The sequence below is a fragment of the Asterias amurensis genome, chromosome 10, assembly GCF_032118995.1.
Source record: "Asterias amurensis chromosome 10, ASM3211899v1".
Classification (NCBI taxonomy): Eukaryota; Metazoa; Echinodermata; class Asteroidea; order Forcipulatida; family Asteriidae; genus Asterias; species Asterias amurensis.
In genome coordinates, this window is record NC_092657.1 from 11,870,616 (window position 1) to 11,896,668 (window position 26,053).

Sequence of the window (26,053 nt, forward strand, 5' to 3'; positions counted from 1 at the left end):
TCCACAGACGATGGTATTAAAATACTCAAAGATACCAAAAATGCAATAAGTCAACATATTGAAAACAAAACCCTGTTTTTTAAAGACACACAACTTTGTCTTTGATTTTTTTTTCCGGAAAGGTCACAAATATATAAAGTTCATTCTAGTAATACAACAATCCTTCAGAGAAATAATTCCATCTGAAATGCAATCAAAGTAAACTAAATATTATATGAAGATCTCCTTAAAAAAAAAATGAACTGAGGGCTTACATTTTTTGTTCTTAATGACTTCATCTTAAATGTTTGCTTGTATGAATATAGTTACTAAAAAAATACCAATCACATGCACCACATATGCACCTCATTGTAAAGCAAATGTTTCTGCTTAAGTTATAACTCTTTATGAAATTATGGTAAATTATTGGACATGGTCTGAAAAGGACCACACTGCCATGGTGAGTGAACCTACCTGTACAAAGTGTTCCAGTCCAGCCTCCATCGCAGGCACATTCACATGTTGCAGCAGTCAATCTTCCACTATTTTCACAGTTTATTAAACATTCTGAACATTGAAAACGAAACAAAAAAACTGATTAACCAATATCTGCCAAACTTCAGAATTTCGAATGCATATTTGGAAATGTGCAGCTTCAGCAGGAAGTTTGTGTTAAGTGTCAGGGTACTTTTTGTAACATAAAACACAATGTCCACAGATTTACATTAAACTTTAAACAGTTTGAAGATTATGATGGTATAAAGTTTCCCTTAAATCATTACTTGCTGAGGAACTGTAGTTTTTGGAAAAAAATTAGTAAAAAACAATGTCACACAAATCAAGTGTACCTATACAAAGTGTTCCTGTCCAGCTTCCCGTACAGCCACACTGACATGTTGAACTATCCAGTACTCCACTATTTGAACAAGAGCTACTTGTGAGTGAACAATCTGCAAGATTACAAAATGGTGAAGTAAAATAGTAACATATGTCTGCCGAACTTTATTATTTCCTGTAGAACACACAAAGAACTACCTACAGGAAAACCAGCAAATAATAACGAGGAATTTGCTAACGCGCCTTTTCCTAAAAATACCAAACGCATACGTGAAAAAAGAAACTTGATGGTTGTTTTTTATAAGTTGTTTCTGAACTAATAAATGGAGATGTAGTTTCTAAGATGTTGTGGCAGATCATTCCAGAGCTATGAAGGAAAGGAAATCTCCCCAGCATGATTTTTAGTTAGAGCAATAACTTTGTGTCTTTCTCATGCTCTTGTGGTATGAGACAGGCAACATTTAAAGAATCTTTTTATTATTGGGTTATTTTGTCCTCACACAAATCTTAAATTTAAGCACCTTGCATTGACAGGCAAGATACTACAATGGTCATCTTGGAATTATCGCATTCTGTGTTATAGCTTTCAAATATTTTCAAGAATTATACAAACTGAAGAAGTTTTTGGTGATGTTCCCCCTTTTCTACCAACCATCATAAAATATATGTTTTGATTTGTTCTTTCATTGATATGTGCTCAGATTCAATTAAATCAACTCAGTTCAACAAAACATTTATTTTGGTATTGCCCTAACACGACAAAATTACATAATTGGTGTATTTATAATATCAGGCCTAACAGTGACTGTTATAAACAGTAGCAAACATTATTAACAAGTCAGAAGAGCAAAAATTAGGATTGAGTGAAGCCTTGGCTTTTGAACCCTAACCTATTGAGAGACCAACACTGCATGTAAGACTCACACAAACAAAGACGGGACAACAAGGACAGACAAACACAAGTGTACCAACACTACCAAAAACGAGCCATCATTGAATTGACTAAAATCATGAAAGTGCAGTCTATCACATGGCCTATGCCACAGAAGAAATACATTACACATTGTGACTTTAGTGTCGTAACCTGTAGGCCTATAGGGAGATGCTTTTTTAAAAGAAGACAGTGAGGACATTTCACTTTGCCGTTTAACCAAAATTCGTTTTGCAAAATGTTCTGCTCAAGCGAACTGAAAACATCAAGCCTTACCTGTACAAGTTGTTCCTGCCCAGTTTCCATCGCAGTAACACTCACACCATGCATCAATCAATGTTCCACTATTTAAACAGGAGTTGATTGAACATTCTGCAAGATTGTATAAAAGACACAAATTATTTTAAATCATGCAGCATTAATCATCTGATATGGATGCTCATCAATGATGTAAAAATAAAACTCAATTCTGCCTCCTTAAAGGCAATGGACACTATTACTCAAAATCACTGTTAGAATAAAAACTTACTTGATAACAAGCAATGGAGAGCTGTTGACAGTATAAAACATTGTGAGAAACAGCTCCCTCTGAAGTAACGTAGATTTGGAGAAAGAAGTAATTTTCTACAAATTTGACCTCAGAATTAGATTTATTTTACGTCTCGAAATCAAGCATCTGAAAGCACACAACTTTGTGTGCCAAGGGTGTTTTTCTTCCATTATTATCTCGCAACTTCAACAACCAATTGAGTTTAAATTTTCACAGGTTTGTTATTTTGTGCAGATGTATGAGATACACCAAGTGAGAAGACTGGTCTTTAAAAGTTACCAAAGGTGTCCAGTGTCTTTAAGGCTATGAAGCTGTTATTTGTGAAATAAACCAATCAATAAACAATACATTTATAAAAATAAATGAATCAGGCATATCACTTAGTAGCATCGCTTGACAAAATACAGCAGCCAAAAATTAATATGGTAGCAGTAAGTGGTGACTTTAAACTGAAGAATTGGTGGCCAGTTTGAATTAAAATGCTTGGCGACCATCTTTGAAAGAAATAACAATAATCCTCTTGTAACACCCAAACTCAGGGTACTTGTTTTCTATCGATTGAGGGCGCTGTTCACATCGAGCAGTTGCTACGAGGGCTGAAAGTCAGAGTCTTAGGGCCATGTCACACGAGGCAATTTACGGGCAACCAGTTCCAGGCAATCTCCAAGAAGAAAAGACAGTCACATTTGAATGTTCACATATTTCTCTTGTGGATCATAAGACAATGTTTGAAAATTGACCCGTGTGCTACCAAAGTGGTCTTGTAGTATGCACTGCAGCTGGTTGCCTCCAAGTTGCCTGCAAAAGTTGCCTCGTGTGGCAAGGCCCTTAGTTTCACGATTTTCCCAAGTAAACAGCCCATTGTTCTTCGCCTAAAGTTTTGGGGATTTCCGCCGAGGTTTATTAAACGGTTTGTGCATTGATTTTCTTGCCACTAAAATTATAAAGCTGATTGATTGATTGTGTTATATTTACGTACTGATTTTAAGCCTAAAATAGTTGTATTTTGTCATTGCGTTTAATTTGGTCGCACATGTAATTGGGGATTGTTATTTATACACGCATATTGTCGTTGGTTGATATAACACAGGTTAACGCATAATATTCTATGATTCAGTCAGTTGCTAATTGTGTTTATGTGGTAATTATAGCCCAGGGTTTATAGGTCAAAGTTTGTATAGATTCCCTTCAGGCACATGGGTCAATGTAAACATTGCTTTATTCAGTCCTTTATTTGCATAATTATTGGGGTAATTCTGGTTAGGTCCAATTAATTGGTACAATCACTGAGTATTTCTTGTGACATATATTTTTGTTTCTATTTTCATTGTAGTTAATCTGTGCTAATCACAATGCCTAATGAGAAGAAGAAGAGATATTAAAGAAACCAATCACAGAAGCACAGCATTTTCGTCTTTGGCTGATTCACCTCTTCTTGGAAAAACTTAGACGATCAACTGGTATTTTTTTTACTTGGCCTAATTCACTGGCAGCAATAGTTAGCCCTTTTTCGTATCACATCCCAAAACATGTAAAATGTTAAATGCAAAAGGGTTCTTACCGCCGCAGGCCTGTCCCGTCCAGTTGTCTGTACATGAACACAAACAATTGACAGTGTCAAGCACTCCATTATTTTGACAGGTGAATGGACAAACTGCATATAAAGATAAGGAACATGTACAGGATTAGATTATATATAAAACAAATCTAATAAGTTAACGTGGTCAAGTGGTTTGACTACAGGACTTGCAATCACGAGGTTGTGGGTTCGAGTTTTCCCATCTAACTGCTGATTTCAAAATGACTAAAATAAATATTGCCGTTACTTAATCACAATTTCTTGATTTTATTTTTGTACAACTCATAATCATAGACATTTAACCAATGTTTGCTGAGTTCCCTTGATGAAAAGATCATCTAAAAAAAAACCAAAAAAAAAAAACCTTCTCTTTGACATTACAAGACCCAAATGGTTTTCAAAGTATTTTCATTACAAGAGTTTCATTTGTCTCGAAAAATTAAAGTCACAGGGAAAACTGCATTGAATTTAAATCGGTTAATAAAGTGTTTTTTTTTTACCAGAGCACTCGCAGGTCACGGTATCAAGATACTCGTCGGGACCACAAGTTATGGCACAATCTGAATAAAATTATGAAGGAAGAAAAGACAATTAGTGCCGAATGTATTTATGACCATAATAACTCATATATGTAGCATTCAACATAATCTCATATGGAGATATTGAAACTAATCTTGTTCCATTCCCTTCTGCTCAAACATCACATCCTGCAACCAACAACCCTCACCAAGAAACAATCATCTAGACATTTATCACCAAAATGTTAGAAGCATCAAGAACAAGTTGGACTGCCTCCACAGTGAGTTCTTGAGTAAGTTACATCCATTCACTGATTAACGAACCTGTGAGCGACCAATCTACCCCAAGGCTCTGATCCAAGGTGGCATTTGAACCAAGATCCACAGACGATGGTATTAAAATACTCAAAGATACCAAAAATGCAATAAGTCAACATATTGAAAACAAAACCCTGTTTTTTAAAGACACACAACTTTGTCTTTGATTTTTTTTTCCGGAAAGGTCACAAATATATAAAGTTCATTCTAGTAATACAACAATCCTTCAGAGAAATAATTCCATCTGAAATGCAATCAAAGTAAACTAAATATTATATGAAGATCTCCTTAAAAAAAAAATGAACTGAGGGCTTACATTTTTTGTTCTTAATGACTTCATCTTAAATGTTTGCTTGTATGAATATAGTTACTAAAAAAATACCAATCACATGCACCACATATGCACCTCATTGTAAAGCAAATGTTTCTGCTTAAGTTATAACTCTTTATGAAATTATGCTAAATTATTGGACATGGTCTGAAAAGGACCACACTGCCATGGTGAGTGAACCTACCTGTACAAAGTGTTCCAGTCCAGCCTCCATCGCAGGCACATTCACATGTTGCAGCAGTCAATCTTCCACTATTTTCACAGTTTATTAAACATTCTGAACATTGAAAACGAAACAAAAAAACTGATTAACCAATATCTGCCTAACTTCAGAATTTCGAATGCATATTTGGAAATGTGCAGCTTCAGCAGGAAGTTTGTGTTAAGTGTCAGGGTACTTTTTGTAACATAAAACACAATGTCCACAGATTTACATTAAACTTTAAACAGTTTGAAGATTATGATGGTATAAAGTTTCCCTTAAATCATTACTTGCTGAGGAACTGTAGTTTTTGGAAAAAAATTAGTAAAAAACAATGTCACACAAATCAAGTGTACCTATACAAAGTGTTCCTGTCCAGCTTCCCGTACAGCCACACTGACATGTTGAACTATCCAGTACTCCACTATTTGAACAAGAGCTACTTGTGAGTGAACAATCTGCAAGATTACAAAATGGTGAAGTAAAATAGTAACATATGTCTGCCGAACTTTATTATTTCCTGTAGAACACACAAAGAACTACCTACAGGAAAACCAGCAAATAATAACGAGGAATTTGCTAACGCGCCTTTTCCTAAAAATACCAAACGCATACGTGAAAAAAGAAACTTGATGGTTGTTTTTTATAAGTTGTTTCTGAACTAATAAATGGAGATGTAGTTTCTAAGATGTTGTGGCAGATCATTCCAGAGCTATGAAGGAAAGGAAATCTCCCCAGCATGATTTTTAGTTAGAGCAATAACTTTGTGTCTTTCTCATGCTCTTGTGGTATGAGACAGGCAACATTTAAAGAATCTTTTTATTATTGGGTTATTTTGTCCTCACACAAATCTTAAATTTAAGCACCTTGCATTGACAGGCAAGATACTACAATGGTCATCTTGGAATTATCGCATTCTGTGTTATAGCTTTCAAATATTTTCAAGAATTATACAAACTGAAGAAGTTTTTGGTGATGTTCCCCCTTTTCTACCAACCATCATAAAATATATGTTTTGATTTGTTCTTTCATTGATATGTGCTCAGATTCAATTAAATCAACTCAGTTCAACAAAACATTTATTTTGGTATTGCCCTAACACGACAAAATTACATAATTGGTGTATTTATAATATCAGGCCTAACAGTGACTGTTATAAACAGTAGCAAACATTATTAACAAGTCAGAAGAGCAAAAATTAGGATTGAGTGAAGCCTTGGCTTTTGAACCCTAACCTATTGAGAGACCAACACTGCATGTAAGACTCACACAAACAAAGACGGGACAACAAGGACAGACAAACACAAGTGTACCAACACTACCAAAAACGAGCCATCATTGAATTGACTAAAATCATGAAAGTGCAGTCTATCACATGGCCTATGCCACAGAAGAAATACATTACACATTGTGACTTTAGTGTCGTAACCTGTAGGCCTATAGGGAGATGCTTTTTTAAAAGAAGACAGTGAGGACATTTCACTTTGCCGTTTAACCAAAATTCGTTTTGCAAAATGTTCTGCTCAAGCGAACTGAAAACATCAAGCCTTACCTGTACAAGTTGTTCCTGCCCAGTTTCCATCGCAGTAACACTCACACCATGCATCAATCAATGTTCCACTATTTAAACAGGAGTTGATTGAACATTCTGCAAGATTGTATAAAAGACACAAATTATTTTAAATCATGCAGCATTAATCATCTGATATGGATGCTCATCAATGATGTAAAAATAAAACTCAATTCTGCCTCCTTAAAGGCAATGGACACTATTACTCAAAATCACTGTTAGAATAAAAACTTACTTGATAACAAGCAATGGAGAGCTGTTGACAGTATAAAACATTGTGAGAAACAGCTCCCTCTGAAGTAACGTAGATTTGGAGAAAGAAGTAATTTTCTACAAATTTGACCTCAGAATTAGATTTATTTTACGTCTCGAAATCAAGCATCTGAAAGCACACAACTTTGTGTGCCAAGGGTGTTTTTCTTCCATTATTATCTCGCAACTTCAACAACCAATTGAGTTTAAATTTTCACAGGTTTGTTATTTTGTGCAGATGTATGAGATACACCAAGTGAGAAGACTGGTCTTTAAAAGTTACCAAAGGTGTCCAGTGTCTTTAAGGCTATGAAGCTGTTATTTGTGAAATAAACCAATCAATAAACAATACATTTATAAAAATAAATGAATCAGGCATATCACTTAGTAGCATCGCTTGACAAAATACAGCAGCCAAAAATTAATATGGTAGCAGTAAGTGGTGACTTTAAACTGAAGAATTGGTGGCCAGTTTGAATTAAAATGCTTGGCGACCATCTTTGAAAGAAATAACAATAATCCTCTTGTAACACCCAAACTCAGGGTACTTGTTTTCTATCGATTGAGGGCGCTGTTCACATCGAGCAGTTGCTACGAGGGCTGAAAGTCAGAGTCTTAGGGCCATGTCACACGAGGCAATTTACGGGCAACCAGTTCCAGGCAATCTCCAAGAAGAAAAGACAGTCACATTTGAATGTTCACATATTTCTCTTGTGGATCATAAGACAATGTTTGAAAATTGACCCGTGTGCTACCAAAGTGGTCTTGTAATATGCACTGCAGCTGGTTGCCTCCAAGTTGCCTGCAAAAGTTGCCTCGTGTGGCAAGGCCCTTAGTTTCACGATTTTCCCAAGTAAACAGCCCATTGTTCTTCGCCTAAAGTTTTGGGGATTTCCGCCGAGGTTTATTAAACGGTTTGTGCATTGATTTTCTTGCCACTAAAATTATAAAGCTGATTGATTGATTGTGTTATATTTACGTACTGATTTTAAGCCTAAAATAGTTGTATTTTGTCATTGCGTTTAATTTGGTCGCACATGTAATTGGGGATTGTTATTTATACACGCATATTGTCGTTGGTTGATATAACACAGGTTAACGCATAATATTCTATGATTCAGTCAGTTGCTAATTGTGTTTATGTGGTAATTATAGCCCAGGGTTTATAGGTCAAAGTTTGTATAGATTCCCTTCAGGCACATGGGTCAATGTAAACATTGCTTTATTCAGTCCTTTATTTGCATAATTATTGGGGTAATTCTGGTTAGGTCCAATTAATTGGTACAATCACTGAGTATTTCTTGTGACATATATTTTTGTTTCTATTTTCATTGTAGTTAATCTGTGCTAATCACAATGCCTAATGAGAAGAAGAAGAGATATTAAAGAAACCAATCACAGAAGCACAGCATTTTCGTCTTTGGCTGATTCACCTCTTCTTGGAAAAACTTAGACGATCAACTGGTATTTTTTTTACTTGGCCTAATTCACTGGCAGCAATAGTTAGCCCTTTTTCGTATCACATCCCAAAACATGTAAAATGTTAAATGCAAAAGGGTTCTTACCGCCGCAGGCCTGTCCCGTCCAGTTGTCTGTACATGAACACAAACAATTGACAGTGTCAAGCACTCCATTATTTTGACAGGTGAATGGACAAACTGCATATAAAGATAAGGAACATGTACAGGATTAGATTATATATAAAACAAATCTAATAAGTTAACGTGGTCAAGTGGTTTGACTACAGGACTTGCAATCACGAGGTTGTGGGTTCGAGTTTTCCCATCTAACTGCTGATTTCAAAATGACTAAAATAAATATTGCCGTTACTTAATCACAATTTCTTGATTTTATTTTTGTACAACTCATAATCATAGACATTTAACCAATGTTTGCTGAGTTCCCTTGATGAAAAGATCATCTAAAAAAAAACCAAAAAAAAAAAACCTTCTCTTTGACATTACAAGACCCAAATGGTTTTCAAAGTATTTTCATTACAAGAGTTTCATTTGTCTCGAAAAATTAAAGTCACAGGGAAAACTGCATTGAATTTAAATCGGTTAATAAAGTGTTTTTTTTTTACCAGAGCACTCGCAGGTCACGGTATCAAGATACTCGTCGGGACCACAAGTTATGGCACAATCTGAATAAAATTATGAAGGAAGAAAAGACAATTAGTGCCGAATGTATTTATGACCATAATAACTCATATATGTAGCATTCAACATAATCTCATATGGAGATATTGAAACTAATCTTGTTCCATTCCCTTCTGCTCAAACATCACATCCTGCAACCAACAACCCTCACCAAGAAACAATCATCTAGACATTTATCACCAAAATGTTAGAAGCATCAAGAACAAGTTGGACTGCCTCCACAGTGAGTTCTTGAGTAAGTTACATCCATTCACTGATTAACGAACCTGTGAGCGACCAATCTACCCCAAGGCTCTGATCCAAGGTGGCATTTGAACCAAGATCCACAGACGATGGTATTAAAATACTCAAAGATACCAAAAATGCAATAAGTCAACATATTGAAAACAAAACCCTGTTTTTTAAAGACACACAACTTTGTCTTTGATTTTTTTTTCCGGAAAGGTCACAAATATATAAAGTTCATTCTAGTAATACAACAATCCTTCAGAGAAATAATTCCATCTGAAATGCAATCAAAGTAAACTAAATATTATATGAAGATCTCCTTAAAAAAAAAATGAACTGAGGGCTTACATTTTTTGTTCTTAATGACTTCATCTTAAATGTTTGCTTGTATGAATATAGTTACTAAAAAAATACCAATCACATGCACCACATATGCACCTCATTGTAAAGCAAATGTTTCTGCTTAAGTTATAACTCTTTATGAAATTATGGTAAATTATTGGACATGGTCTGAAAAGGACCACACTGCCATGGTGAGTGAACCTACCTGTACAAAGTGTTCCAGTCCAGCCTCCATCGCAGGCACATTCACATGTTGCAGCAGTCAATCTTCCACTATTTTCACAGTTTATTAAACATTCTGAACATTGAAAACGAAACAAAAAAACTGATTAACCAATATCTGCCAAACTTCAGAATTTCGAATGCATATTTGGAAATGTGCAGCTTCAGCAGGAAGTTTGTGTTAAGTGTCAGGGTACTTTTTGTAACATAAAACACAATGTCCACAGATTTACATTAAACTTTAAACAGTTTGAAGATTATGATGGTATAAAGTTTCCCTTAAATCATTACTTGCTGAGGAACTGTAGTTTTTGGAAAAAAATTAGTAAAAAACAATGTCACACAAATCAAGTGTACCTATACAAAGTGTTCCTGTCCAGCTTCCCGTACAGCCACACTGACATGTTGAACTATCCAGTACTCCACTATTTGAACAAGAGCTACTTGTGAGTGAACAATCTGCAAGATTACAAAATGGTGAAGTAAAATAGTAACATATGTCTGCCGAACTTTATTATTTCCTGTAGAACACACAAAGAACTACCTACAGGAAAACCAGCAAATAATAACGAGGAATTTGCTAACGCGCCTTTTCCTAAAAATACCAAACGCATACGTGAAAAAAGAAACTTGATGGTTGTTTTTTATAAGTTGTTTCTGAACTAATAAATGGAGATGTAGTTTCTAAGATGTTGTGGCAGATCATTCCAGAGCTATGAAGGAAAGGAAATCTCCCCAGCATGATTTTTAGTTAGAGCAATAACTTTGTGTCTTTCTCATGCTCTTGTGGTATGAGACAGGCAACATTTAAAGAATCTTTTTATTATTGGGTTATTTTGTCCTCACACAAATCTTAAATTTAAGCACCTTGCATTGACAGGCAAGATACTACAATGGTCATCTTGGAATTATCGCATTCTGTGTTATAGCTTTCAAATATTTTCAAGAATTATACAAACTGAAGAAGTTTTTGGTGATGTTCCCCCTTTTCTACCAACCATCATAAAATATATGTTTTGATTTGTTCTTTCATTGATATGTGCTCAGATTCAATTAAATCAACTCAGTTCAACAAAACATTTATTTTGGTATTGCCCTAACACGACAAAATTACATAATTGGTGTATTTATAATATCAGGCCTAACAGTGACTGTTATAAACAGTAGCAAACATTATTAACAAGTCAGAAGAGCAAAAATTAGGATTGAGTGAAGCCTTGGCTTTTGAACCCTAACCTATTGAGAGACCAACACTGCATGTAAGACTCACACAAACAAAGACGGGACAACAAGGACAGACAAACACAAGTGTACCAACACTACCAAAAACGAGCCATCATTGAATTGACTAAAATCATGAAAGTGCAGTCTATCACATGGCCTATGCCACAGAAGAAATACATTACACATTGTGACTTTAGTGTCGTAACCTGTAGGCCTATAGGGAGATGCTTTTTTAAAAGAAGACAGTGAGGACATTTCACTTTGCCGTTTAACCAAAATTCGTTTTGCAAAATGTTCTGCTCAAGCGAACTGAAAACATCAAGCCTTACCTGTACAAGTTGTTCCTGCCCAGTTTCCATCGCAGTAACACTCACACCATGCATCAATCAATGTTCCACTATTTAAACAGGAGTTGATTGAACATTCTGCAAGATTGTATAAAAGACACAAATTATTTTAAATCATGCAGCATTAATCATCTGATATGGATGCTCATCAATGATGTAAAAATAAAACTCAATTCTGCCTCCTTAAAGGCAATGGACACTATTACTCAAAATCACTGTTAGAATAAAAACTTACTTGATAACAAGCAATGGAGAGCTGTTGACAGTATAAAACATTGTGAGAAACAGCTCCCTCTGAAGTAACGTAGATTTGGAGAAAGAAGTAATTTTCTACAAATTTGACCTCAGAATTAGATTTATTTTACGTCTCGAAATCAAGCATCTGAAAGCACACAACTTTGTGTGCCAAGGGTGTTTTTCTTCCATTATTATCTCGCAACTTCAACAACCAATTGAGTTTAAATTTTCACAGGTTTGTTATTTTGTGCAGATGTATGAGATACACCAAGTGAGAAGACTGGTCTTTAAAAGTTACCAAAGGTGTCCAGTGTCTTTAAGGCTATGAAGCTGTTATTTGTGAAATAAACCAATCAATAAACAATACATTTATAAAAATAAATGAATCAGGCATATCACTTAGTAGCATCGCTTGACAAAATACAGCAGCCAAAAATTAATATGGTAGCAGTAAGTGGTGACTTTAAACTGAAGAATTGGTGGCCAGTTTGAATTAAAATGCTTGGCGACCATCTTTGAAAGAAATAACAATAATCCTCTTGTAACACCCAAACTCAGGGTACTTGTTTTCTATCGATTGAGGGCGCTGTTCACATCGAGCAGTTGCTACGAGGGCTGAAAGTCAGAGTCTTAGGGCCATGTCACACGAGGCAATTTACGGGCAACCAGTTCCAGGCAATCTCCAAGAAGAAAAGACAGTCACATTTGAATGTTCACATATTTCTCTTGTGGATCATAAGACAATGTTTGAAAATTGACCCGTGTGCTACCAAAGTGGTCTTGTAGTATGCACTGCAGCTGGTTGCCTCCAAGTTGCCTGCAAAAGTTGCCTCGTGTGGCAAGGCCCTTAGTTTCACGATTTTCCCAAGTAAACAGCCCATTGTTCTTCGCCTAAAGTTTTGGGGATTTCCGCCGAGGTTTATTAAACGGTTTGTGCATTGATTTTCTTGCCACTAAAATTATAAAGCTGATTGATTGATTGTGTTATATTTACGTACTGATTTTAAGCCTAAAATAGTTGTATTTTGTCATTGCGTTTAATTTGGTCGCACATGTAATTGGGGATTGTTATTTATACACGCATATTGTCGTTGGTTGATATAACACAGGTTAACGCATAATATTCTATGATTCAGTCAGTTGCTAATTGTGTTTATGTGGTAATTATAGCCCAGGGTTTATAGGTCAAAGTTTGTATAGATTCCCTTCAGGCACATGGGTCAATGTAAACATTGCTTTATTCAGTCCTTTATTTGCATAATTATTGGGGTAATTCTGGTTAGGTCCAATTAATTGGTACAATCACTGAGTATTTCTTGTGACATATATTTTTGTTTCTATTTTCATTGTAGTTAATCTGTGCTAATCACAATGCCTAATGAGAAGAAGAAGAGATATTAAAGAAACCAATCACAGAAGCACAGCATTTTCGTCTTTGGCTGATTCACCTCTTCTTGGAAAAACTTAGACGATCAACTGGTATTTTTTTTACTTGGCCTAATTCACTGGCAGCAATAGTTAGCCCTTTTTCGTATCACATCCCAAAACATGTAAAATGTTAAATGCAAAAGGGTTCTTACCGCCGCAGGCCTGTCCCGTCCAGTTGTCTGTACATGAACACAAACAATTGACAGTGTCAAGCACTCCATTATTTTGACAGGTGAATGGACAAACTGCATATAAAGATAAGGAACATGTACAGGATTAGATTATATATAAAACAAATCTAATAAGTTAACGTGGTCAAGTGGTTTGACTACAGGACTTGCAATCACGAGGTTGTGGGTTCGAGTTTTCCCATCTAACTGCTGATTTCAAAATGACTAAAATAAATATTGCCGTTACTTAATCACAATTTCTTGATTTTATTTTTGTACAACTCATAATCATAGACATTTAACCAATGTTTGCTGAGTTCCCTTGATGAAAAGATCATCTAAAAAAAAACCAAAAAAAAAAAACCTTCTCTTTGACATTACAAGACCCAAATGGTTTTCAAAGTATTTTCATTACAAGAGTTTCATTTGTCTCGAAAAATTAAAGTCACAGGGAAAACTGCATTGAATTTAAATCGGTTAATAAAGTGTTTTTTTTTTACCAGAGCACTCGCAGGTCACGGTATCAAGATACTCGTCGGGACCACAAGTTATGGCACAATCTGAATAAAATTATGAAGGAAGAAAAGACAATTAGTGCCGAATGTATTTATGACCATAATAACTCATATATGTAGCATTCAACATAATCTCATATGGAGATATTGAAACTAATCTTGTTCCATTCCCTTCTGCTCAAACATCACATCCTGCAACCAACAACCCTCACCAAGAAACAATCATCTAGACATTTATCACCAAAATGTTAGAAGCATCAAGAACAAGTTGGACTGCCTCCACAGTGAGTTCTTGAGTAAGTTACATCCATTCACTGATTAACGAACCTGTGAGCGACCAATCTACCCCAAGGCTCTGATCCAAGGTGGCATTTGAACCAAGATCCACAGACGATGGTATTAAAATACTCAAAGATACCAAAAATGCAATAAGTCAACATATTGAAAACAAAACCCTGTTTTTTAAAGACACACAACTTTGTCTTTGATTTTTTTTTCCGGAAAGGTCACAAATATATAAAGTTCATTCTAGTAATACAACAATCCTTCAGAGAAATAATTCCATCTGAAATGCAATCAAAGTAAACTAAATATTATATGAAGATCTCCTTAAAAAAAAAATGAACTGAGGGCTTACATTTTTTGTTCTTAATGACTTCATCTTAAATGTTTGCTTGTATGAATATAGTTACTAAAAAAATACCAATCACATGCACCACATATGCACCTCATTGTAAAGCAAATGTTTCTGCTTAAGTTATAACTCTTTATGAAATTATGGTAAATTATTGGACATGGTCTGAAAAGGACCACACTGCCATGGTGAGTGAACCTACCTGTACAAAGTGTTCCAGTCCAGCCTCCATCGCAGGCACATTCACATGTTGCAGCAGTCAATCTTCCACTATTTTCACAGTTTATTAAACATTCTGAACATTGAAAACGAAACAAAAAAACTGATTAACCAATATCTGCCTAACTTCAGAATTTCGAATGCATATTTGGAAATGTGCAGCTTCAGCAGGAAGTTTGTGTTAAGTGTCAGGGTACTTTTTGTAACATAAAACACAATGTCCACAGATTTACATTAAACTTTAAACAGTTTGAAGATTATGATGGTATAAAGTTTCCCTTAAATCATTACTTGCTGAGGAACTGTAGTTTTTGGAAAAAAATTAGTAAAAAACAATGTCACACAAATCAAGTGTACCTATACAAAGTGTTCCTGTCCAGCTTCCCGTACAGCCACACTGACATGTTGAACTATCCAGTACTCCACTATTTGAACAAGAGCTACTTGTGAGTGAACAATCTGCAAGATTACAAAATGGTGAAGTAAAATAGTAACATATGTCTGCCGAACTTTATTATTTCCTGTAGAACACACAAAGAACTACCTACAGGAAAACCAGCAAATAATAACGAGGAATTTGCTAACGCGCCTTTTCCTAAAAATACCAAACGCATACGTGAAAAAAGAAACTTGATGGTTGTTTTTTATAAGTTGTTTCTGAACTAATAAATGGAGATGTAGTTTCTAAGATGTTGTGGCAGATCATTCCAGAGCTATGAAGGAAAGGAAATCTCCCCAGCATGATTTTTAGTTAGAGCAATAACTTTGTGTCTTTCTCATGCTCTTGTGGTATGAGACAGGCAACATTTAAAGAATCTTTTTATTATTGGGTTATTTTGTCCTCACACAAATCTTAAATTTAAGCACCTTGCATTGACAGGCAAGATACTACAATGGTCATCTTGGAATTATCGCATTCTGTGTTATAGCTTTCAAATATTTTCAAGAATTATACAAACTGAAGAAGTTTTTGGTGATGTTCCCCCTTTTCTACCAACCATCATAAAATATATGTTTTGATTTGTTCTTTCATTGATATGTGCTCAGATTCAATTAAATCAACTCAGTTCAACAAAACATTTATTTTGGTATTGCCCTAACACGACAAAATTACATAATTGGTGTATTTATAATATCAGGCCTAACAGTGACTGTTATAAACAGTAGCAAACATTATTAACAAGTCAGAAGAGCAAAAATTAGGATTGAGTGAAGCCTTGGCTTTTGAACCCTAACCTATTGAGAGACCAACACTGCATGTAAGACTCACACAAACAAAGACGGGACAACAAGGACAGACAAACACAAGTGTACCAACACTACCAAAAACGAGCCATCATTGAATTGACTAAAATCATGAAAGTGCAGTCTATCACATGGCCTATGCCACAGAAGAAATACATTACACATTGTGACTTTAGTGTCGTAACCTGTAGGCCTATAGGGAGATGCTTTTTTAAAAGAAGACAGTGAGGACATTTCACTTTGCCGTTTAACCAAAATTCGTTTTGCAAAATGTTCTGCTCAAGCGAACTGAAAACATCAAGCCTTACCTGTACAAGTTGTTCCTGCCCAGTTTCCATCGCAGTAACACTCACACCATGCATCAATCAATGTTCCACTATTTAAACAGGAGTTGATTGAACATTCTGCAAGATTGTATAAAAGACACAAATTATTTTAAATCATGCAGCATTAATCATCTGATATGGATGCTCATCAATGATGTAAAAATAAAACTCAATTCTGCCTCCTTAAAGGCAATGGACACTATTACTCAAAATCACTGTTAGAATAAAAACTTACTTGATAACAAGCAATGGAGAGCTGTTGACAGTATAAAACATTGTGAGAAACAGCTCCCTCTGAAGTAACGTAGATTTGGAGAAAGAAGTAATTTTCTACAAATTTGACCTCAGAATTAGATTTATTTTACGTCTCGAAATCAAGCATCTGAAAGCACACAACTTTGTGTGCCAAGGGTGTTTTTCTTCCATTATTATCTCGCAACTTCAACAACCAATTGAGTTTAAATTTTCACAGGTTTGTTATTTTGTGCAGATGTATGAGATACACCAAGTGAGAAGACTGGTCTTTAAAAGTTACCAAAGGTGTCCAGTGTCTTTAAGGCTATGAAGCTGTTATTTGTGAAATAAACCAATCAATAAACAATACATTTATAAAAATAAATGAATCAGGCATATCACTTAGTAGCATCGCTTGACAAAATACAGCAGCCAAAAATTAATATGGTAGCAGTAAGTGGTGACTTTAAACTGAAGAATTGGTGGCCAGTTTGAATTAAAATGCTTGGCGACCATCTTTGAAAGAAATAACAATAATCCTCTTGTAACACCCAAACTCAGGGTACTTGTTTTCTATCGATTGAGGGCGCTGTTCACATCGAGCAGTTGCTACGAGGGCTGAAAGTCAGAGTCTTAGGGCCATGTCACACGAGGCAATTTACGGGCAACCAGTTCCAGGCAATCTCCAAGAAGAAAAGACAGTCACATTTGAATGTTCACATATTTCTCTTGTGGATCATAAGACAATGTTTGAAAATTGACCCGTGTGCTACCAAAGTGGTCTTGTAGTATGCACTGCAGCTGGTTGCCTCCAAGTTGCCTGCAAAAGTTGCCTCGTGTGGCAAGGCCCTTAGTTTCACGATTTTCCCAAGTAAACAGCCCATTGTTCTTCGCCTAAAGTTTTGGGGATTTCCGCCGAGGTTTATTAAACGGTTTGTGCATTGATTTTCTTGCCACTAAAATTATAAAGCTGATTGATTGATTGTGTTATATTTACGTACTGATTTTAAGCCTAAAATAGTTGTATTTTGTCATTGCGTTTAATTTGGTCGCACATGTAATTGGGGATTGTTATTTATACACGCATATTGTCGTTGGTTGATATAACACAGGTTAACGCATAATATTCTATGATTCAGTCAGTTGCTAATTGTGTTTATGTGGTAATTATAGCCCAGGGTTTATAGGTCAAAGTTTGTATAGATTCCCTTCAGGCACATGGGTCAATGTAAACATTGCTTTATTCAGTCCTTTATTTGCATAATTATTGGGGTAATTCTGGTTAGGTCCAATTAATTGGTACAATCACTGAGTATTTCTTGTGACATATATTTTTGTTTCTATTTTCATTGTAGTTAATCTGTGCTAATCACAATGCCTAATGAGAAGAAGAAGAGATATTAAAGAAACCAATCACAGAAGCACAGCATTTTCGTCTTTGGCTGATTCACCTCTTCTTGGAAAAACTTAGACGATCAACTGGTATTTTTTTTACTTGGCCTAATTCACTGGCAGCAATAGTTAGCCCTTTTTCGTATCACATCCCAAAACATGTAAAATGTTAAATGCAAAAGGGTTCTTACCGCCGCAGGCCTGTCCCGTCCAGTTGTCTGTACATGAACACAAACAATTGACAGTGTCAAGCACTCCATTATTTTGACAGGTGAATGGACAAACTGCATATAAAGATAAGGAACATGTACAGGATTAGATTATATATAAAACAAATCTAATAAGTTAACGTGGTCAAGTGGTTTGACTACAGGACTTGCAATCACGAGGTTGTGGGTTCGAGTTTTCCCATCTAACTGCTGATTTCAAAATGACTAAAATAAATATTGCCGTTACTTAATCACAATTTCTTGATTTTATTTTTGTACAACTCATAATCATAGACATTTAACCAATGTTTGCTGAGTTCCCTTGATGAAAAGATCATCTAAAAAAAAACCAAAAAAAAAAAACCTTCTCTTTGACATTACAAGACCCAAATGGTTTTCAAAGTATTTTCATTACAAGAGTTTCATTTGTCTCGAAAAATTAAAGTCACAGGGAAAACTGCATTGAATTTAAATCGGTTAATAAAGTGTTTTTTTTTTACCAGAGCACTCGCAGGTCACGGTATCAAGATACTCGTCGGGACCACAAGTTATGGCACAATCTGAATAAAATTATGAAGGAAGAAAAGACAATTAGTGCCGAATGTATTTATGACCATAATAACTCATATATGTAGCATTCAACATAATCTCATATGGAGATATTGAAACTAATCTTGTTCCATTCCCTTCTGCTCAAACATCACATCCTGCAACCAACAACCCTCACCAAGAAACAATCATCTAGACATTTATCACCAAAATGTTAGAAGCATCAAGAACAAGTTGGACTGCCTCCACAGTGAGTTCTTGAGTAAGTTACATCCATTCACTGATTAACGAACCTGTGAGCGACCAATCTACCCCAAGGCTCTGATCCAAGGTGGCATTTGAACCAAGATCCACAGACGATGGTATTAAAATACTCAAAGATACCAAAAATGCAATAAGTCAACATATTGAAAACAAAACCCTGTTTTTTAAAGACACACAACTTTGTCTTTGATTTTTTTTTCCGGAAAGGTCACAAATATATAAAGTTCATTCTAGTAATACAACAATCCTTCAGAGAAATAATTCCATCTGAAATGCAATCAAAGTAAACTAAATATTATATGAAGATCTCCTTAAAAAAAAAATGAACTGAGGGCTTACATTTTTTGTTCTTAATGACTTCATCTTAAATGTTTGCTTGTATGAATATAGTTACTAAAAAAATACCAATCACATGCACCACATATGCACCTCATTGTAAAGCAAATGTTTCTGCTTAAGTTATAACTCTTTATGAAATTATGGTAAATTATTGGACATGGTCTGAAAAGGACCACACTGCCATGGTGAGTGAACCTACCTGTACAAAGTGTTCCAGTCCAGCCTCCATCGCAGGCACATTCACATGTTGCAGCAGTCAATCTTCCACTATTTTCACAGTTTATTAAACATTCTGAACATTGAAAACGAAACAAAAAAACTGATTAACCAATATCTGCCAAACTTCAGAATTTCGAATGCATATTTGGAAATGTGCAGCTTCAGCAGGAAGTTTGTGTTAAGTGTCAGGGTACTTTTTGTAACATAAAACACAATGTCCACAGATTTACATTAAACTTTAAACAGTTTGAAGATTATGATGGTATAAAGTTTCCCTTAAATCATTACTTGCTGAGGAACTGTAGTTTTTGGAAAAAAATTAGTAAAAAACAATGTCACACAAATCAAGTGTACCTATACAAAGTGTTCCTGTCCAGCTTCCCGTACAGCCACACTGACATGTTGAACTATCCAGTACTCCACTATTTGAACAAGAGCTACTTGTGAGTGAACAATCTGCAAGATTACAAAATGGTGAAGTAAAATAGTAACATATGTCTGCCGAACTTTATTATTTCCTGTAGAACACACAAAGAACTACCTACAGGAAAACCAGCAAATAATAACGAGGAATTTGCTAACGCGCCTTTTCCTAAAAATACCAAACGCATACGTGAAAAAAGAAACTTGATGGTTGTTTTTTATAAGTTGTTTCTGAACTAATAAATGGAGATGTAGTTTCTAAGATGTTGTGGCAGATCATTCCAGAGCTATGAAGGAAAGGAAATCTCCCCAGCATGATTTTTAGTTAGAGCAATAACTTTGTGTCTTTCTCATGCTCTTGTGGTATGAGACAGGCAACATTTAAAGAATCTTTTTATTATTGGGTTATTTTGTCCTCACACAAATCTTAAATTTAAGCACCTTGCATTGACAGGCAAGATACTACAATGGTCATCTTGGAATTATCGCATTCTGTGTTATAGCTTTCAAATATTTTCAAGAATTATACAAACTGAAGAAGTTTTTGGTGATGTTCCCCCTTTTCTACCAACCATCATAAAATATATGTTTTGATTTGTTCTTTCATTGATATGTGCTCAGATTCAATTAAATCAACTCAGTTCAACAAAACATTTATTTTGGTATTGCCCTAACACGACAAAATTACATAATTGGTGTATTTATAATATCAGGCCTAACAGTGACTGTTATAAACAGTAGCAAACATTATTAACAAGTCAGAAGAGCAAAAATTAGGATTGAGTGAAGCCTTGGCTTTTGAACCCTAACCTATTGAGAGACCAACACTGCATGTAAGACTCACACAAACAAAGACGGGACAACAAGGACAGACAAACACAAGTGTACCAACACTACCAAAAACGAGCCATCATTGAATTGACTAAAATCATGAAAGTGCAGTCTATCACATGGCCTATGCCACAGAAGAAATACATTACACATTGTGACTTTAGTGTCGTAACCTGTAGGCCTATAGGGAGATGCTTTTTTAAAAGAAGACAGTGAGGACATTTCACTTTGCCGTTTAACCAAAATTCGTTTTGCAAAATGTTCTGCTCAAGCGAACTGAAAACATCAAGCCTTACCTGTACAAGTTGTTCCTGCCCAGTTTCCATCGCAGTAACACTCACACCATGCATCAATCAATGTTCCACTATTTAAACAGGAGTTGATTGAACATTCTGCAAGATTGTATAAAAGACACAAATTATTTTAAATCATGCAGCATTAATCATCTGATATGGATGCTCATCAATGATGTAAACATAAAACTCAATTCTGCCTCCTTAAAGGCAATGGACACTATTACTCAAAATCACTGTTAGAATAAAAACTTACTTGATAACAAGCAATGGAGAGCTGTTGACAGTATAAAACATTGTGAGAAACAGCTCCCTCTGAAGTAACGTAGATTTGGAGAAAGAAGTAATTTTCTACAAATTTGACCTCAGAATTAGATTTATTTTACGTCTCGAAATCAAGCATCTGAAAGCACACAACTTTGTGTGCCAAGGGTGTTTTTCTTCCATTATTATCTCGCAACTTCAACAACCAATTGAGTTTAAATTTTCACAGGTTTGTTATTTTGTGCAGATGTATGAGATACACCAAGTGAGAAGACTGGTCTTTAAAAGTTACCAAAGGTGTCCAGTGTCTTTAAGGCTATGAAGCTGTTATTTGTGAAATAAACCAATCAATAAACAATACATTTATAAAAATAAATGAATCAGGCATATCACTTAGTAGCATCGCTTGACAAAATACAGCAGCCAAAAATTAATATGGTAGCAGTAAGTGGTGACTTTAAACTGAAGAATTGGTGGCCAGTTTGAATTAAAATGCTTGGCGACCATCTTTGAAAGAAATAACAATAATCCTCTTGTAACACCCAAACTCAGGGTACTTGTTTTCTATCGATTGAGGGCGCTGTTCACATCGAGCAGTTGCTACGAGGGCTGAAAGTCAGAGTCTTAGGGCCATGTCACACGAGGCAATTTACGGGCAACCAGTTCCAGGCAATCTCCAAGAAGAAAAGACAGTCACATTTGAATGTTCACATATTTCTCTTGTGGATCATAAGACAATGTTTGAAAATTGACCCGTGTGCTACCAAAGTGGTCTTGTAGTATGCACTGCAGCTGGTTGCCTCCAAGTTGCCTGCAAAAGTTGCCTCGTGTGGCAAGGCCCTTAGTTTCACGATTTTCCCAAGTAAACAGCCCATTGTTCTTCGCCTAAAGTTTTGGGGATTTCCGCCGAGGTTTATTAAACGGTTTGTGCATTGATTTTCTTGCCACTAAAATTATAAAGCTGATTGATTGATTGTGTTATATTTACGTACTGATTTTAAGCCTAAAATAGTTGTATTTTGTCATTGCGTTTAATTTGGTCGCACATGTAATTGGGGATTGTTATTTATACACGCATATTGTCGTTGGTTGATATAACACAGGTTAACGCATAATATTCTATGATTCAGTCAGTTGCTAATTGTGTTTATGTGGTAATTATAGCCCAGGGTTTATAGGTCAAAGTTTGTATAGATTCCCTTCAGGCACATGGGTCAATGTAAACATTGCTTTATTCAGTCCTTTATTTGCATAATTATTGGGGTAATTCTGGTTAGGTCCAATTAATTGGTACAATCACTGAGTATTTCTTGTGACATATATTTTTGTTTCTATTTTCATTGTAGTTAATCTGTGCTAATCACAATGCCTAATGAGAAGAAGAAGAGATATTAAAGAAACCAATCACAGAAGCACAGCATTTTCGTCTTTGGCTGATTCACCTCTTCTTGGAAAAACTTAGACGATCAACTGGTATTTTTTTTACTTGGCCTAATTCACTGGCAGCAATAGTTAGCCCTTTTTCGTATCACATCCCAAAACATGTAAAATGTTAAATGCAAAAGGGTTCTTACCGCCGCAGGCCTGTCCCGTCCAGTTGTCTGTACATGAACACAAACAATTGACAGTGTCAAGCACTCCATTATTTTGACAGGTGAATGGACAAACTGCATATAAAGATAAGGAACATGTACAGGATTAGATTATATATAAAACAAATCTAATAAGTTAACGTGGTCAAGTGGTTTGACTACAGGACTTGCAATCACGAGGTTGTGGGTTCGAGTTTTCCCATCTAACTGCTGATTTCAAAATGACTAAAATAAATATTGCCGTTACTTAATCACAATTTCTTGATTTTATTTTTGTACAACTCATAATCATAGACATTTAACCAATGTTTGCTGAGTTCCCTTGATGAAAAGATCATCTAAAAAAAAACCAAAAAAAAAAAACCTTCTCTTTGACATTACAAGACCCAAATGGTTTTCAAAGTATTTTCATTACAAGAGTTTCATTTGTCTCGAAAAATTAAAGTCACAGGGAAAACTGCATTGAATTTAAATCGGTTAATAAAGTGTTTTTTTTTTACCAGAGCACTCGCAGGTCACGGTATCAAGATACTCGTCGGGACCACAAGTTATGGCACAATCTGAATAAAATTATGAAGGAAGAAAAGACAATTAGTGCCGAATGTATTTATGACCATAATAACTCATATATGTAGCATTCAACATAATCTCATATGGAGATATTGAAACTAATCTTGTTCCATTCCCTTCTGCTCAAACATCACATCCTGCAACCAACAACCCTCACCAAGAAACAATCATCTAGACATTTATCACCAAAATGTTAGAAGCATCAAGAACAAGTTGGACTGCCTCCACAGTGAGTTCTTGAGTAAGTTACATCCATTCACTGATTAACGAACCTGTGAGCGACCAATCTACCCCAAGGCTCTGATCCAAGGTGGCATTTGAACCAAGATCCACAGACGATGGTATTAAAATACTCAAAGATACCAAAAATGCAATAAGTCAACATATTGAAAACAAAACCCTGTTTTTTAAAGACACACAACTTTGTCTTTGATTTTTTTTTCCGGAAAGGTCACAAATATATAAAGTTCATTCTAGTAATACAACAATCCTTCAGAGAAATAATTCCATCTGAAATGCAATCAAAGTAAACTAAATATTATATGAAGATCTCCTTAAAAAAAAAATGAACTGAGGGCTTACATTTTTTGTTCTTAATGACTTCATCTTAAATGTTTGCTTGTATGAATATAGTTACTAAAAAAATACCAATCACATGCACCACATATGCACCTCATTGTAAAGCAAATGTTTCTGCTTAAGTTATAACTCTTTATGAAATTATGGTAAATTATTGGACATGGTCTGAAAAGGACCACACTGCCATGGTGAGTGAACCTACCTGTACAAAGTGTTCCAGTCCAGCCTCCATCGCAGGCACATTCACATGTTGCAGCAGTCAATCTTCCACTATTTTCACAGTTTATTAAACATTCTGAACATTGAAAACGAAACAAAAAAACTGATTAACCAATATCTGCCTAACTTCAGAATTTCGAATGCATATTTGGAAATGTGCAGCTTCAGCAGGAAGTTTGTGTTAAGTGTCAGGGTACTTTTTGTAACATAAAACACAATGTCCACAGATTTACATTAAACTTTAAACAGTTTGAAGATTATGATGGTATAAAGTTTCCCTTAAATCATTACTTGCTGAGGAACTGTAGTTTTTGGAAAAAAATTAGTAAAAAACAATGTCACACAAATCAAGTGTACCTATACAAAGTGTTCCTGTCCAGCTTCCCGTACAGCCACACTGACATGTTGAACTATCCAGTACTCCACTATTTGAACAAGAGCTACTTGTGAGTGAACAATCTGCAAGATTACAAAATGGTGAAGTAAAATAGTAACATATGTCTGCCGAACTTTATTATTTCCTGTAGAACACACAAAGAACTACCTACAGGAAAACCAGCAAATAATAACGAGGAATTTGCTAACGCGCCTTTTCCTAAAAATACCAAACGCATACGTGAAAAAAGAAACTTGATGGTTGTTTTTTATAAGTTGTTTCTGAACTAATAAATGGAGATGTAGTTTCTAAGATGTTGTGGCAGATCATTCCAGAGCTATGAAGGAAAGGAAATCTCCCCAGCATGATTTTTAGTTAGAGCAATAACTTTGTGTCTTTCTCATGCTCTTGTGGTATGAGACAGGCAACATTTAAAGAATCTTTTTATTATTGGGTTATTTTGTCCTCACACAAATCTTAAATTTAAGCACCTTGCATTGACAGGCAAGATACTACAATGGTCATCTTGGAATTATCGCATTCTGTGTTATAGCTTTCAAATATTTTCAAGAATTATACAAACTGAAGAAGTTTTTGGTGATGTTCCCCCTTTTCTACCAACCATCATAAAATATATGTTTTGATTTGTTCTTTCATTGATATGTGCTCAGATTCAATTAAATCAACTCAGTTCAACAAAACATTTATTTTGGTATTGCCCTAACACGACAAAATTACATAATTGGTGTATTTATAATATCAGGCCTAACAGTGACTGTTATAAACAGTAGCAAACATTATTAACAAGTCAGAAGAGCAAAAATTAGGATTGAGTGAAGCCTTGGCTTTTGAACCCTAACCTATTGAGAGACCAACACTGCATGTAAGACTCACACAAACAAAGACGGGACAACAAGGACAGACAAACACAAGTGTACCAACACTACCAAAAACGAGCCATCATTGAATTGACTAAAATCATGAAAGTGCAGTCTATCACATGGCCTATGCCACAGAAGAAATACATTACACATTGTGACTTTAGTGTCGTAACCTGTAGGCCTATAGGGAGATGCTTTTTTAAAAGAAGACAGTGAGGACATTTCACTTTGCCGTTTAACCAAAATTCGTTTTGCAAAATGTTCTGCTCAAGCGAACTGAAAACATCAAGCCTTACCTGTACAAGTTGTTCCTGCCCAGTTTCCATCGCAGTAACACTCACACCATGCATCAATCAATGTTCCACTATTTAAACAGGAGTTGATTGAACATTCTGCAAGATTGTATAAAAGACACAAATTATTTTAAATCATGCAGCATTAATCATCTGATATGGA

The 26,053-nt window shown here is 35.3% G+C and overlaps 1 protein-coding gene across 1 annotated transcript in view; it reads right to left on the reverse strand.

Moving 5' to 3' along the window:
* The window catches only part of LOC139942679 (uncharacterized), a 164,233-nt gene that overhangs the window by 87,424 nt on the left and 50,756 nt on the right, over window positions 1–26,053 (reverse strand). Inside the window, exons 28-49 of the mRNA XM_071939494.1 lie at window positions 25,894–25,989; window positions 24,324–24,416; window positions 23,473–23,532; window positions 22,955–23,047; window positions 21,120–21,215; window positions 19,550–19,642; window positions 18,699–18,758; window positions 18,181–18,273; window positions 16,346–16,441; window positions 14,776–14,868; window positions 13,925–13,984; window positions 13,407–13,499; window positions 11,572–11,667; window positions 10,002–10,094; window positions 9,151–9,210; window positions 8,633–8,725; window positions 6,798–6,893; window positions 5,228–5,320; window positions 4,377–4,436; window positions 3,859–3,951; window positions 2,024–2,119; window positions 454–546 (exon numbers count right to left, since the gene is read on the reverse strand). Of these exons, the coding sequence (XP_071795595.1) occupies window positions 454–546; window positions 2,024–2,119; window positions 3,859–3,951; window positions 4,377–4,436; window positions 5,228–5,320; window positions 6,798–6,893; window positions 8,633–8,725; window positions 9,151–9,210; window positions 10,002–10,094; window positions 11,572–11,667; window positions 13,407–13,499; window positions 13,925–13,984; window positions 14,776–14,868; window positions 16,346–16,441; window positions 18,181–18,273; window positions 18,699–18,758; window positions 19,550–19,642; window positions 21,120–21,215; window positions 22,955–23,047; window positions 23,473–23,532; window positions 24,324–24,416; window positions 25,894–25,989 (1,899 nt within the window). The remainder of the gene's footprint in view (window positions 1–453; window positions 547–2,023; window positions 2,120–3,858; window positions 3,952–4,376; window positions 4,437–5,227; window positions 5,321–6,797; window positions 6,894–8,632; window positions 8,726–9,150; window positions 9,211–10,001; window positions 10,095–11,571; window positions 11,668–13,406; window positions 13,500–13,924; window positions 13,985–14,775; window positions 14,869–16,345; window positions 16,442–18,180; window positions 18,274–18,698; window positions 18,759–19,549; window positions 19,643–21,119; window positions 21,216–22,954; window positions 23,048–23,472; window positions 23,533–24,323; window positions 24,417–25,893; window positions 25,990–26,053) is intronic.